The sequence below is a fragment of the Heterodontus francisci genome, chromosome 29, assembly GCF_036365525.1.
Source record: "Heterodontus francisci isolate sHetFra1 chromosome 29, sHetFra1.hap1, whole genome shotgun sequence".
NCBI classification, from domain to species: Eukaryota; Metazoa; Chordata; class Chondrichthyes; order Heterodontiformes; family Heterodontidae; genus Heterodontus; species Heterodontus francisci.
The window spans coordinates 47,397,259-47,411,503 of NC_090399.1; the positions used below are offsets into that span (position 1 = coordinate 47,397,259).

Sequence of the window (14,245 nt, forward strand, 5' to 3'; positions counted from 1 at the left end):
GCCTTCTTGGGCCATACCGGTACTAATTACCCCAATATTTGCCAATGTCTTCAATTGCCTGAGCCGAAAATATTGACATCCATAGGTAAAACTTTCCGCATCTCGACCGCCCTTTCTTCTCATAAGGCGATCCTTTAAACCTACCTTTTTGAACAAGCATTTAGTCATCTGCCCTAAGATCTCCTTATATTGCTCAGTGATAAATTTTGTTTGGTAACGCTCCTATGAAGCTCCTTGAGACGTTTTCCTACATTGAAGATGGTATATAAAGCAAGACATTATTAATGTATCTGTCTTACATTATCAGGAAAAGTTAATCTACGCCGACATTTTTGACCTTATACAATATAACATCAATGGCTTCACTGGACCATAAAAGCCAGCTTGGAATGCTTTCAAAGGTTTGCTTCTGCGCTGTTTGTTCTAAGTAATTCTCTGTAATATGAAGACACGATGGCAGCGCCCATTTTTTTATGATTTCGGTGTCTGTCAGTTAAAAAAAACTTTTCTTCGATTCGGATGGATGCAATTTCATTTTAGTGCTATGAAACCATTTAAATTATTTGATTAAATTAGTAATGAGAGACAGGGGACGCTTAATCATATTCTTCAATTCGGCTCTGAATTTGCTCTGGGACACTGCGTAAATAAATGTGTTTGTGCAAGAACTTAAACACCTTAGCATATACCCAGATTGTTCTGCAATGGGGAAAGAGTCGTTGTAATTTGTTTGTAACAATCGAGTATCTGCAAATAGCACAAACATGGCACTTATAAACACTACCATCCATAACAGTATAAGATTGCCAGATATAGCGAACAGTAAAATTATGGATTTCCTTCGGTTCTCCATCTCTGGATCAGTGTGATTCCCAAAATTGCTGTTTCCTCTGAGTCCGCTCCTCACTCTATTTGCCTGTATAATATGCCTGACGGTCAGGGCATTGAGCAACATGATCAACACAAGTGGAACAAATGGGGTTAAAATGGTGTCTAACCACAAAAATGCTACCCAGATGGGTAAGGTGTAGAAGCTTGATTTTACATAGCAGGACCATGGTACATTGTCAATTATTTCCCGAGGTTCATATATAAAATAGATTGGAGCATTTTCTAAACTGCTTATGAAACACACCACTGTTATCACCACAGTCGCTGTTTTCTCTGTGCAATATTTTGTTCGTAAAGTTTGGTGACAAATAGAGACAAATCGATCAAAGGTGAAAGCAACAGTAAGCCAGACGGACCAGTCAATCGAAAGAAAGAGCAAGGCCAGATTAAGACTACAAATCGGAGTATAGTTTAGGAATGAATATGAGAAATAAGCATCTTTTATTTCGTACAGAATTACTTCAAATACCAGAACCATTAGATCAGCCGCTGCCATGGCCACCAAGTAACGGGTGATGCATTTGGAAAGACCGCATTTTCCACGGGAGAGAATGATGACTGCCACCAAATTAGCTGCAAAGAAGGAAAAAAACGGAATCACACACTCTCCTTACTCTGAGAGATGATGGAGGGATTGGATGGAATGGAACTATATTCTCTGGTGTTTTGAACGATGAGAGGTGATCTCCTTGAAACATAAAAATAAAAGGCCTGAGAGCGCTTCAGATGATAAATGCAATGAGGCTACTTCCCCTGGTTGGAGAATCCAGAGTCATGGCGAAAAGGGGCAACATAAGGAGGGCCATTTCAAAGTGAGAAGAGGAGATTTTTCTTCATTCGGAGTGTTGTGGACCATTGGAATTATCTACCCCACCAAGGTGTGGATGTTCAGCCGTAGAGTACATTCAAGGCTGAGATCGATAAAGTTTTCGACTCGAGGGGCATTAAGGGATATGGAGATCGGGCCGGAAAGTGGGATTATGGTCGAAATGATCCATCATCTTATTCAATTGCGTACCAGGCTCAGTGGTCGGTGTGGCCTATTCTTGCTCTAATTTCTTATGCTCTTATGTTTCATTGCGCGTTGTAAACTAATTTTGAGGAATTTCAAAAGAGAAAAAAAAATCTAGTGAATGACGTGGTTGGATTTCCAGCTTTCCACCGGACCAAAAAGTGAGTTTTCAGAGTGACAGCTGCAATTATTTCCAGTCACTTCAACAGATATGAATTTCAGGCTGGGTGCAAGCAGGTCGGGTGATTTCCTTATCCCTGTCCATATGGTTTGGTTTAGCTTTCCAATTGCCTTTTATGTCACCTGGGAGGTCGAATTTCAAGACGAGTTTTAAACCAAACGTCAGATTGAACATGTTCCTCAGTACCTCCCTATTTCAAATATCTTCAATTGTCATGCAAAATAGGTTTCAGGGTGATAACACGATTCTGACTGCAATGTGGATGACTTTTAACTGCACTTTGGAATCGCAAGACGCTCAGTTGTCAAGGGCAAATAGGGATGGTCAACAAATGCTCATTTTGCCAGCGACGCACACATCCCATAAAAGAATTAAAACAAAATCTATATAATTTCAGCTTCTCCAAGAAGGTGAACATTCATACTAGGAGTTCTTTCCGTAATTTTCCTCATAAGATTCCGAGCAAAGCACGATTTCTGTGATACATTGTTTCCTGTGCACAATGTAATGCTAATGGGGCGGCGCAGTGGTTAGCACCGCAGCCTCACAGCTTCAGCGACCCGAGTTCAGTTCTGGTTACAGCCTGTGCGGAGTTTGCAAGTTCTCCTGTGACTGCGTGGTTTTCGCCGGGTGCTCCGGTTCCCTCCCACAGTCAAAAGCTTTCAGGTTGATAGGTAAATTGGCCATTGGAAATTGCCCCTAGTGTAGGTAGGTGGTAAGTGAATTGTGGAGCTGTGGTCGAGAATATGGGATTGATGTAGGATTAGTGTAAACGGGTGGTTGTTGGTCGGCACAGACTCGGTGGGCCGAAGGGCGTGTTTCAGTGCTGTATCTCTAAATAAAAAGGAAATTAAACGTTGCATTGTGCCCCACTATGTACCACCGGAAGCACATACATCACAGCTACGGGTTGAATGACAGGAGCTACGTCGTGGTTCAGCATTGATGGAGTGGTTTTTGAAGATATATCAGTTATTAGTAGAAACGTGCACATTAGTAACCCTCATTAGCGAACTTTTAAAAGCACATTTGCATTTTTTGATTAATAATGGATAATCACTATTACTATCAAACGGAGGCTCTTAAGCAATAAATTTGTTTCACAAACAAGAACAGAATTATTGTGAGTGCTGCTGCGCCTGTCGCCATTAACTGCCCGCTCCATATCCAGTTTCTTAGACCAATAGAGTTGAACTTCAGGAAGGACGTAAAACAAGTATCCAACGCCATCTCGCCCAAGAATGCATTCCCCCTGATAGCTGTGGTTGCATGATAGCGCCCCCCGCCCCCCCCCCTCCACTAAATAAATTGTCAACAATTATCGCAAATGCATTTCAAGCTGTGTATTTTAATCAAGTGAAATTATTGCCCAGAGCCTGACAACATAAATATCGTTCTTTGGCTTCGAAACTGAGCCAAATAACGCAAAAAGCAACAGTTCTGGTCTCAGGTCCAAACTTCAGTCTGGAGTGGGAATTGAAGGTTTGGGAACTGTAGCTAAGACAAACATAGAAATGGAATTCTCTCTGAGTACTGAGTATGCCGATATATATATAATTGACAAATCCCAATTTATCCATTCCCCTTTTGTATTGGTCTTTGCCACTGCATTTCTCTTTTCTGCAGTTGCAGTAAACGACAAATTGAGAAAAAAAAAACATTATTGACAAACTGTTTATTTTCCATCTTATCAAATGGGAAGAAAGGACCAAGAACAAAGGGAGTAATTTTCGCCTTCACTGTATGGACGACAATGTGAAAAAAGTGCTTTTGTGAGCGTGGGAGTACCTTATGTGTTAGTAATAAAAACAAGAAATGCTGGAACCACTCAGCAGATCTGGCAGCATCTGTGGAAACAGAAGCAGAGTTAACGTTTCGGGTCAGTGACCCTTCATCGGAACTGACAAATATTAGAAAAGTCACAGGTTATAAGCAAGTGAGGTGGGGGTCGGGCAAGAGATAACAAAGGATGTCTAGATTGGACCAGGCCACATAGCTGACCAAAAGGTCACGGAGCAAAGGCAAATAATATGTTAATGGTGTGTTGAAAGACAAAGCATTAGTACAGATTAGGTGTTAATACACTGAATATTAAACAGCAGCAAGTGCAAACCTGAAAACAAACAGTGGGTAAGCAAACTGAACAAACTAAGATGAAATGAAATAAATGCAAAAAAAAAGATTGTAAAAAATGTAAAAAAGAATGTAAAAAAAAGGGAAGAAAAAATAACTAAAAAATGAAAGTAAAATGGGGGTCTGTCATGCTCTGAAATTATTGAACTCAATGTTCAGTCTGGCAGGCTGTAGTGTGCCTAATTGGTAAATGAGATGCTGTTCCTCGAGCTTGCGTTAATGTTCACTGGAACACTGCAGCAATCCCAGGACAGAGATGTGAGCATGAGAGCAGGGGGGAGTGTTGAAATGGCAGGCAACTGGAAGCTCAGGGTCCTGCTTGCGGACTGAGTGGAGATATTCCACAAAGCAGTCACCCAGTCTGCGCTTGGTCTCCCCAATGTAGAAGAGACCACACTGTGAGCAGCGAATACAGCATACTACATTGAAAGAAGTACAAGGAAATCGCTGCTTCACCTGAAAGGAGTGTTTGGGGTCTGGGATTGTGAGGAGAGAGGAGGTAAATGGGCAGGTATTACACGTCCATGGGACGGGGACGAGGTGGTGGGGGTAATGGAAGAATGGACCAGGGTGTCGCGGAGGGAATGATCCCTTTGGAATGCTGACAGGGGAAGGGAGGGAAAGATGCGACTGGTAGTGGCATCACGCTGGAGGTGGCGGAAATGGCGGAGGATGATCCTTTGGATATGGAGGCTGGTGGGGTGAAAAGTGAGGACAAGGGGAACCCTGTCACGGTTCTGGGAGGGAGGGGAATGGGTGAGGGCGAGATGCGTGGAATGGGCCGGACACGGTTGAGGGCCCTGTCAACCACAGTAGAGGGAAATCTTCGGTTGAGGAAAAAGGAGGTCATATCAGAAGCACCGTCATGGAAGGTAGCATCATCAGAGCAGATGCGTCGGAGATGGAGAAACTGGGAGAATGGAATGGAGTCCTTACAGGAGGTAGGGTGTGAAGAAGTGTAGTCGAGGTAGCTGTGGGAGTCGGTGGGCTTATAATGGATATTAGTGGACAACCTATCCCCAGAGATGGAGACAGAGAAGTCGAGGAAGGGAAGGGAAGTGTCAGAGATGGACCATGTAAAGGTGAGAGAAGGGTGGAAATTGGAAGCAAAGTTGATAAAGTTTTCCAGTTCACGGCGGGAGCAGGAAACGGCACCGATACAGTCATCTGTTAGTACTGGGTTTACAAAAATATAACTTGAACTTTACTTTGCTTTTGTTGAGCAGCATCGATAAATCCCTTAAATTTGTGAGTTTGACTACACGATTCAATATTAATACTTCGCCCAGACACTAAATTGCAAGCAAAAGTCTTTCCCACTAAATCGCTAAAACTATATAGAGTAAATTGTGTTTCCTCTCAGGTTGTTACATTAAGGTATAACTGAAGCTTGGAGCCATCGGAGCTATTTCTTTAGTGCAATTATTGATGTAAATATTGTTTGCAAATCACACAAATCAAAACAAACAGATAATATCATTACACGGATAGCAGGAAGAGTGGCACAGTGAAGTATTGTTATACATGGATATTAACTGATTATAAGCGTCTTACCAGGAACACCAATTGTTGCAAGAATCGGGTAGTAAATATTTTCTATCTGTATGATTGCCGGCTGTTCCATATTCAGAAAAAAAGTGACGTCGTTTCTTAATGTGTTGGACATGCAGATATTCTGCTTTCAAAATTAAGGTCTTATTTATACCAGAGATAAACCTCAAGTGACACTTGAATTGCATAATGATTGACATTAGTTACAGGTAATTGAACAAACATATCAAGGTGAGTGATATTTACTGCTACGGATTAGGGATATTTTGCAATGTTATTGCGTCTTAAAAGATTATGGAGACCAAAAACGCTACAGTTATCAAACGTTCCAAGCAACATATTTCGAAACCTCCATTCCTGTAATAATGGTACAAGACTGCTAAAGCTGTGGTTATTTTTGATGTAAGGCATTTGGTGAAAAAATATGGATATTTGCGATGGAGTAGATTTCTCTGGATCTTAATTAATCACGAATGCTATCTATTTTCTGTAATAGATACCAATATCAATTATATCAATGTATAATTTATATCGGCGGGTCAATGCTGCATATGTGATCGAAGGACCTTCAGATATATGCAGTAAGTGACATAGTTAGCTTATGCAGCTGAACCGTCCCTCAGATATGCAGACATGTTCGACTTCTATAGGTATTAACAATCCTTGCAAGGAGGGAAAGGGGGATTACGAGTCAAATGGGCAGTTTGCTTAGTCGAATATGATCTGAATAATCCCTTTAATACGCTCAGCATTACGTGAGCATGAGATTTAATGGAAATAATTCTTCCTATCGTGGTGATGATGTTAACTGTGCAGACCTTTCAGCCCTATAGGCCTCATATAATCTTTACCGGGTTTCCTTTGTCTTTGTCTGCACCTTTGTTTGGAAATGAATTCAGCAGAAAAGTCGTGAATCGTGTGTTGAACAGGTCAGCCTAGTTGGAATGATAATAGGCATGGATTGGCAATCGGTGGAATTTCATGTCTCTGGGCCGGAGGAGAAGCGACAATAACATGTCTTATGGCCTCTATTTAAATTCCAGGGCAGGACAATGTGTGGTGTGCTCCTTTGGGAGCGGAAGTAGGCAGGGTCCGCCGATTTTGAAGTTTGGCAATGATTAGCGTCCAGCCTGCTGAGTTCCCAACCGAAACTGGCCGGAAACCCGGTGGCAAACTGCTGCGAGACTGTTAAAATCAAGTGGCAGGAGGGTGAAACCTGGGACTGACAAGGAACCAGCTCCTGTTACAGTGTAAGTGGATTGACGGAAAGCATGGCGAGCAAAAGGGTGCGATCAGCGTAGGGGAACCCAGGGCTTATTTGTGCCACTGAGAGAAGAAGACATTCTCTCACTGATCCACAGATAACTCCATTTACAGATACCTGGGTAGCTGGCGGTAGAAGTCATCACGAATCTCGTGAAACCCAGAGAATTACTGCACATTACATAATGCAAGGATCACCTGAGTGAATCTGGACAGGTCATGAATGTTACCTCAACTATCAGGACTAGTAGACGGATGGCACAGCGCCAGAAACCAACTGGAAGCCTGGCAGAAAAGCCTCGGAGCCTCGTTATGCACAGAGCCGGCAACAATTCATTATCTAACTAATCTGTCGGTACAAATCATTTCAGTGGTAATAAAACATTGGTTATACTCCTACTTCTACATTTCCCAGCTTTGACACTACACTTCTCTTTATTTAGAATTAGAACATTACAGCACAGTGCAGGCCCTTCGGCCCTCGATGTTGCGCCGACCTGTGAAACCATCTGACTTACACGATTCCATTTTCATCCATATGTCTATCCAATGGCCACTTAAATGCCCTTAAAGTTGGCGAGTCTACTACTGTTGCAGGCAGGGCGTTCCACGCCCCTACTACTCTCTGAGTAAAGAAACTACCTCTGACATCTGTCCTATATCTATCACCCCTCAACTTAAAGCTATGTCCCCTCGTGTTTGTGACACCAGCCGAGGAAAAAGACTCTCACTATCCACCCTATCTAACCCTCTGATTATCTTATATGTCTCCATTAAGTCACCTCTCCTCCTCCTTCCCTCCAACGAAATCAACCTCAAGTCCCTCAGCCTTTCCTCGTAAGACCTTCCCTCCATACCAGGCAACATCCTAGTAAATCTCCTCTGCACCCTTTCCATAGCTTCCACATCCTTCCTAAAATGCGGTGACCAGAACTGCACGCAATACTCCAGGTGCGGCCGCACCAGAGTTTTGTACAGCTGCCGCATGACCTCGTCGCTCCGAAACTCGATCCCCCTACTAATAAAAGCTAACACACCATATGCCTTCTTAACAGCCCTATTAACCTGGGTAGCAACCTTCAGGGATTTATGTACCTGGACACCAAGATCTCTCTGCTCATCTACACTACCAAGAATCTTCCCATTAGCCCAGTACTCTGCATTCCTGTTACTCCTTCCAAAGTGAATCACCTCACACTTTTCCGCATTAAACTCCATTTGCCATCTCTCAGCCCAGCTCTGCAGCCTATCTATGTCCCTCTGAACCCGACAACATCCTTCGGCACTATCCACAACTCCACCGACCTTAGTGTCATCCGCAAATTTACTAACCCACCCTTCTACACCCTCTTCCAGGTCATTTATAAAAATAACAAACAGCAGTGGCCCCAAAACAGATCCTTGCGGTACACCACTAGTAACTAAACTCTAGGATGAACATTTGCCATCAACCACCACCCTCTGCCTTCTTTCAGCTAGCCAATTTCTGATCCAAAGCTCTAAATCACCTTCAACTCCATACTTCCGTATTTACTGCAATAGCCGACCATGGGGAACCTTATCAAACGCCTTACTGAAATCCATATACACCACATCCACTGCTTTACCCTCATCCACCTGTTTGGTCACCTTCTCGAAAAACTCAATAAGGTTTGTGAGGCACGACCTACCCGTCACAAAACCGTGCTGACTATCTCTAATGAACTTATTCTTTTCAAGATGATTATAAATCCTGTCTCTTATAACCTTTTCCAACATTTTACCCACAACCGAAGTAAGGCTCACAGGCCTATAATTAGCAGGGCTGTCTCTACTCCCCTTCTTGAACAAGGGAACAACATTTGCTATCCTCCAGTCTTCCGGCACTATTCCTGTCGACAATGACGACAGAAAGATCAAGGACAAATGCTCTGCAATCTCCTCCCTAGCTTCCCAGAGAATCGTAGGATAAATCCCATCTGGCCCAGGGGACTTATCTATTTTCACACTTCCCAAAATTGCTAGCACCTCCTCCTTGTGAACCTCAATCCCATCTAGCCTAGTAGCCTGAATCTCGGTATTCTCCTCAACAACATTTTCTTTCTCTACTGTAAATACTGATGCAAAATATTCATTTAACACTTCCCCTACCTGCTCTGATTCCACACACAACTTCCCACTACTATCCTTGATTGGCCCTAATCTAACTCTAGTCATTCTTTTATTCCTGATATACCTATAGAAAGCCTTCGGGTTTTCCCTGATCCTATCCGCCAATGACTTCTCGTGTCCTCTCCTTGCTCTTCTTAGCTCTCCCTTTAGATCCTTCCTGGCTAGCTTGTAACTCTCAAGCGCCCTAACTAAGCCTTCACGTCTCATCCTAACATAAGCCTTCTTCTTCCTCTTGACAAGCTCTTCAACTTCTTTAGTAAACCACGGCTCCCTCGCTCGACAACTTCCTCCCTGCCTCACAGGTCCATACTTATCAAGGACACGCAGTAGCTGCTCCTTGAATAAGCTCCACATTTCGATTGTTCCTATCCCCTGCAGTTTCGTTCCCCATCCTACGCATCCGAAATCTTGCCTAATCGCATCATAATTTCCTTTCCCCCAGCTATAATTTTTACCCTGTGGTATATACCTGTCCCTGCCCATCGCTAAGGTAAACCTAACCGAATTGTGATCACTATCACCAAAGTGCTCACCTACATCTAAATCTAACACCTGGCCGGGTTCATTACCCAGTACCAAATCCAATGTGGCATCGCCCCTGGTTGGCCTGTCTACATACTGTGTCAGAAAACCCTCCTGCACACACTGGACAAAAACGGACCCATCTAAAGTACTCGAACTATAGTATTTCCAGTTGATATTTGGAAAGTTAAAGTCCCCCATAACAACTACCCTGTTACTCTCGCCCCTGTCGAGAATCATCTTCGCTATCCTTTCCTCTACATCTCTGGAACTATTTGGAGGTCTATAAAAGACTCCCAACAGGGTGACCTCACCTCTCCTGTTCCTAACCTCGGCCCATACTACCTCAGTAGACGAGTCCTCAAACGTCCTTTCTGTCGCTGTAATACTCTCCTTGATTAACAATGCCACACCCCCCCCCCACCCCCCCCCCCCCCCCCTCTTTTACCATCTTCTCTGTTCTTACTGAAACATCTAAATCCCGGAACCTGCAACATCTATTCCTGCCCCTGCTCTACCCATGTCTCCGAAATGGCCACTACATCGAGATCCCAGGTACCAACCCATGCTGCAAGCTCACCCACCTTATTCTGGATGCTCCTGGCGTTGAAGTAGACACACTTTAAACCAGGTTCTTGCTTGCCAGTGCCCTCTTGCGTCCTTGTAACCTTATCCCTGACCTCACTACTCTCAACATCCTGTACACTGGCACTACATTTTAAGTTCCCATTCCCCTGCTGAATTAGTTTAAACCCCCCCCCCCCCCCCCCCCGAAGAGCACTAGCAAATCTCCCCCCCCCCCCAGGATATTGGTACCCCTCTGGTTCAGGTGAAGACCATCCTGTTTGTAGAGGTCCCACCCTCCCCAGAAAGAGCCCCAATTATCCAGGAAACCAAAACCCTCCCTCCTGCACCATCCCTGCAGCCACGTGTTCAACTCCTCTCTCTCCCTATTCCTCGCTTCGCTATCACGTGGCACGGGCAACAACCCAGAGATAACAACTCTGTTTGTTCTCGCTCTAAGCTTCCACCCTAGCTCCCTGAATTTCTGTCTTAAATCCCCATTTAATGACCATCAACTTATCAGTTATAACGTCCCCACAGGCCAGTACGTTTACAGGTGGTTAACTGACAACGTCCTGGTACTGATGTTGCCTTTGCCTCATGGAAGATGTGAACAATGAAATATCGCTTAGTAGATGCTTTTCCAATGCCAAACCAAGGTCAACCTGCCGCCGACTAATAGTTGCCACACTTGGCGGTACATAAGGTAGTTTAAGGAAGGATGACTGGCTGCCCCATCCCGAGAGACAACATTGTCCTGCATGCTTGCATCACTCAGGCCTAAAGTGGTGAGCTGTGGATCTGCCTCCACCCTCAGCGGAGGCACTAAGATAAACATCGACCAGAAACTGAACTGGACCAACCGCATAAATGCTGTGGCTACAAGGCTGGGAATTCTGCGGCGAGTACCTCACCTCATGTCTCCCCAATGCCTTTCCACCATCTACAAGGCACAAGTCATGAGTGTGATGAATACTCACTGCTTGCCTGGATGGGTGCAGTGCCAACAACACTCAAGAAGCTCGACACCATCCATGAAAAAGCAGCCCGCTTGATTGGCACCCCTTCCACCACCACCAACATTCCCTCCCTCCATCACTGACGCACAGTGACAGCAGTGTGGACCATATACAAGATGTACTGCAGGCACTCACCAAGGCTCCTTTGACAGCACCTTCCAAAATCGCGACCTCTATCACATAGAAGAACAAGGGCAGTAGATGCAAAGGAACACCACCACCTGGAGGTTCCTCTGCAAGCCACACAGCATCCTGACTTCTAACTATATCGCCGTTCCTTCACAGTCTTTCGGTCAAAATCCTGGAATTTCCTCCCTAAAAGCACTGTGAGAGTACCTGCACACCGAGGACTGTAGCAGTTTAAGGAGCCAGTTCACCACCATTTTCTCAAAGGTCATTAGGGATGGGCAATAAATGCTGGCGTCGCCGGTGACGCCCACATCCCACGATTTAAAAAAAAAGCACGAACTCTCTGCTCTGCTACCCGAAACTCCTTTGACATCAATCAGAGTTTCCGCTTGAAAAGGCATTAATGGCATTAATGAATCTGACCAAAGCATTCCATATGCATCAGAATTGAGTGCATTGCTTTGAAATATCGACCATAGTACAAGTGACGTTACTAGACTTCTCCAACCAGATTCTGCATATTCACCCTGAATGCGTTTGATACTGTGCTGCAATCATTCCTTAAATACAAGAGAACTGAGATCCAAGTCCAGAGACTTGTCAGATGAGCGCAGCTCGCTGCTTCCCACGAAAGAAAACGGTCACATCCTAAGGTTCTGCCTTTCCCTCCAACATGTCATTCGTGATTGGTGCTTAGTGACTGCTTCGCCCTGTCACAGATACGAAATTCCGGGTGATGTTTCTGGGCAGGTCTTTCTGTGAGTGTGAGAGTATCATTGAAGAAGATTGCGGTGAAAACGAGGAACCATCTTTTTAGTCTGATGTTTTGAGTTTTCCTGTGTTGATCGAAAACAAGAGAAGTTGGCAAGACTTGCATAGATGGGCAGTTGCCAGAATACTATCAGAGAAACTTAGCAGCTTTAACCTTCTGTATATTTCCAGACAGCTAAACATAAGCAGAGAAGCGCATGCGTTGACCAACTTGCAATTGGAACAACACTTCCTGCTTCCTGTGCAGCAATTCAAGCGCTATCTCCTCTAGTGGGATGAGAGGACAGAACCTTTGTAGTTCTACCCTCGTCCTACTTCACATCAGTTGTTGAAAGCCGACTTCTTCTGTATAAGAAATGCTGACAATGTCGATGAATTTTGATTTCCAGCTGGACCCAGTTGGAAATAAGCCAGCGTTACCGAAAACAGGAATAACATTAAAGAATTGAAGCTATGATTGAAGGTGTTGCTGAAGAGGAGACTGGGACTATAAAAGATCTCATGCTTCATGTGCATTTCCTTTGGGTGGCACACAAAGAAGCCAATATGGATGGTAAAGGTAATTCTGCTCCAAAGGAGATCTTTTTGAAGTAAGTACTGCTTCCGCTTCATTTAACTAAAGAGCTGATACGTAAGAACTTCTTCGACAATTACTTTCCAATTCCCGGGGTACTGAAGTATTCAGTCACTCTCATATTTACCTCCTTTGGTACCACAGTCCCGATTGTGGATCGCCTTGTTCCCATGCTGGAAATCCGGTTCCTCATATTACTTCCAGCAAAACCTGCACTGTTGCGTTTGAAAATGTTGGGAAACTGCAGCCTCAAGTCCCTGATTCCTACATATACTGGTCCTCCGTTGAACCTAGTTTCCCGAATGGTTGCTCTAGGTCTGTAAGATGATGTAACCAGTAACATAGGACAGCAACTCACAATAGGCTTTCTCCACTCTCCAAGGCAGTTTGTTAATGTTGTATCATTACTAGCATTGGTAACCCACTAATAGTAATGAGTAGAAAGCTGAGTGCAAGGAATTGGAAGCAGTCACGATGTGATAACACAATTACTGGTGTTTGATGAAAAGAGGTGGGATGTAGTTAGATGCAATTAGATGAAGAAGGATGGGAGAAGAATAGTTCCGATCATCAACAGTGATGAGGAGCGTTTGGCGAAATTGGCCACTCTCTGTGTTTAAATACTCTGCAATACTTGACAATGCTGTGTGACGACCATCCCGCAACAGAAGTTCATTTCAAATGCACACCGACTGCTCACCCCACCAAGGTGGAAAATCTAGCCACAGGCTTTATGTGGATATTAAACTACAACATGTGTGTTCCTTGCATTGTGTGTCATTTGACCTGTGCAACGAAACACCTATGAATAGATGTCATCTATGGAAAACTATTTCAGTCCACAGAATTAATCCTTTCATTTGAGGCCATTCACAATGTATGTTATCTCGTGTATTTCTGAAGGATTTTAACCTCATCTGTAAAAGGCTCCACATTTCTTCATCTCCCCACTTAAAAACGCTCTTTAAACCTAATTTATTGACCAAGCTTTTGATCACCTGTCATAATGTTTTCTGATGTGGCTTGCTGTCAAATTTTGTTCCATAACGCCCTTTTTGTAATACCTGTCTGATCTCCCCTCATTTCCTCCCATCTTGTCCATGAGATTCCCCTCCTGTTTCCCCCACCCTATTTTCACTAATCTGTTTGCCAACCAAATTTTCTTCCTTGTGCCCATGTTTGTTGACATTGTTAACTGTTCTCTGTCTTCAGCGACTGTTCGTCTCTCCTTTCAATGTGCTGCCATCATCCATCCCCTCACAATAATAACCTTTCACCCCACGGCTTTTGCAAGTTACTGCCTCACTTCCAAGCGCCCATTCCTCTCCAAAGTCCGTGAACGTGATTTTCCTTCCTAATCTATGCCAATCTGTATTGGACAGCCATGTTTGAAAATCTCCAATCAGGTATTTGCTCCTGCCACTGTATTAAAACAGCTCTTATCAAAGCCACAAGTGACTACCTACGTGATGGTGATAAAGACA

General features: G+C 44.0%; 1 protein-coding gene across 1 annotated transcript; it reads right to left on the minus strand.

Annotated features, from left to right (window-relative positions):
• Positions 1-559: 559 nt before the first annotated feature.
• Positions 560-5,841, minus strand: LOC137346027 (probable G-protein coupled receptor 139). The gene is made up of 2 exons (XM_068009325.1): positions 5,772-5,841; positions 560-1,464 (listed from the first exon to the last, which is right to left on the minus strand). Exons 1-2 carry the CDS (start codon positions 5,839-5,841, stop codon positions 560-562), a joined length of 975 nt encoding a protein of 324 aa, XP_067865426.1.
• Positions 5,842-14,245: the final 8,404 nt, after the last annotated feature.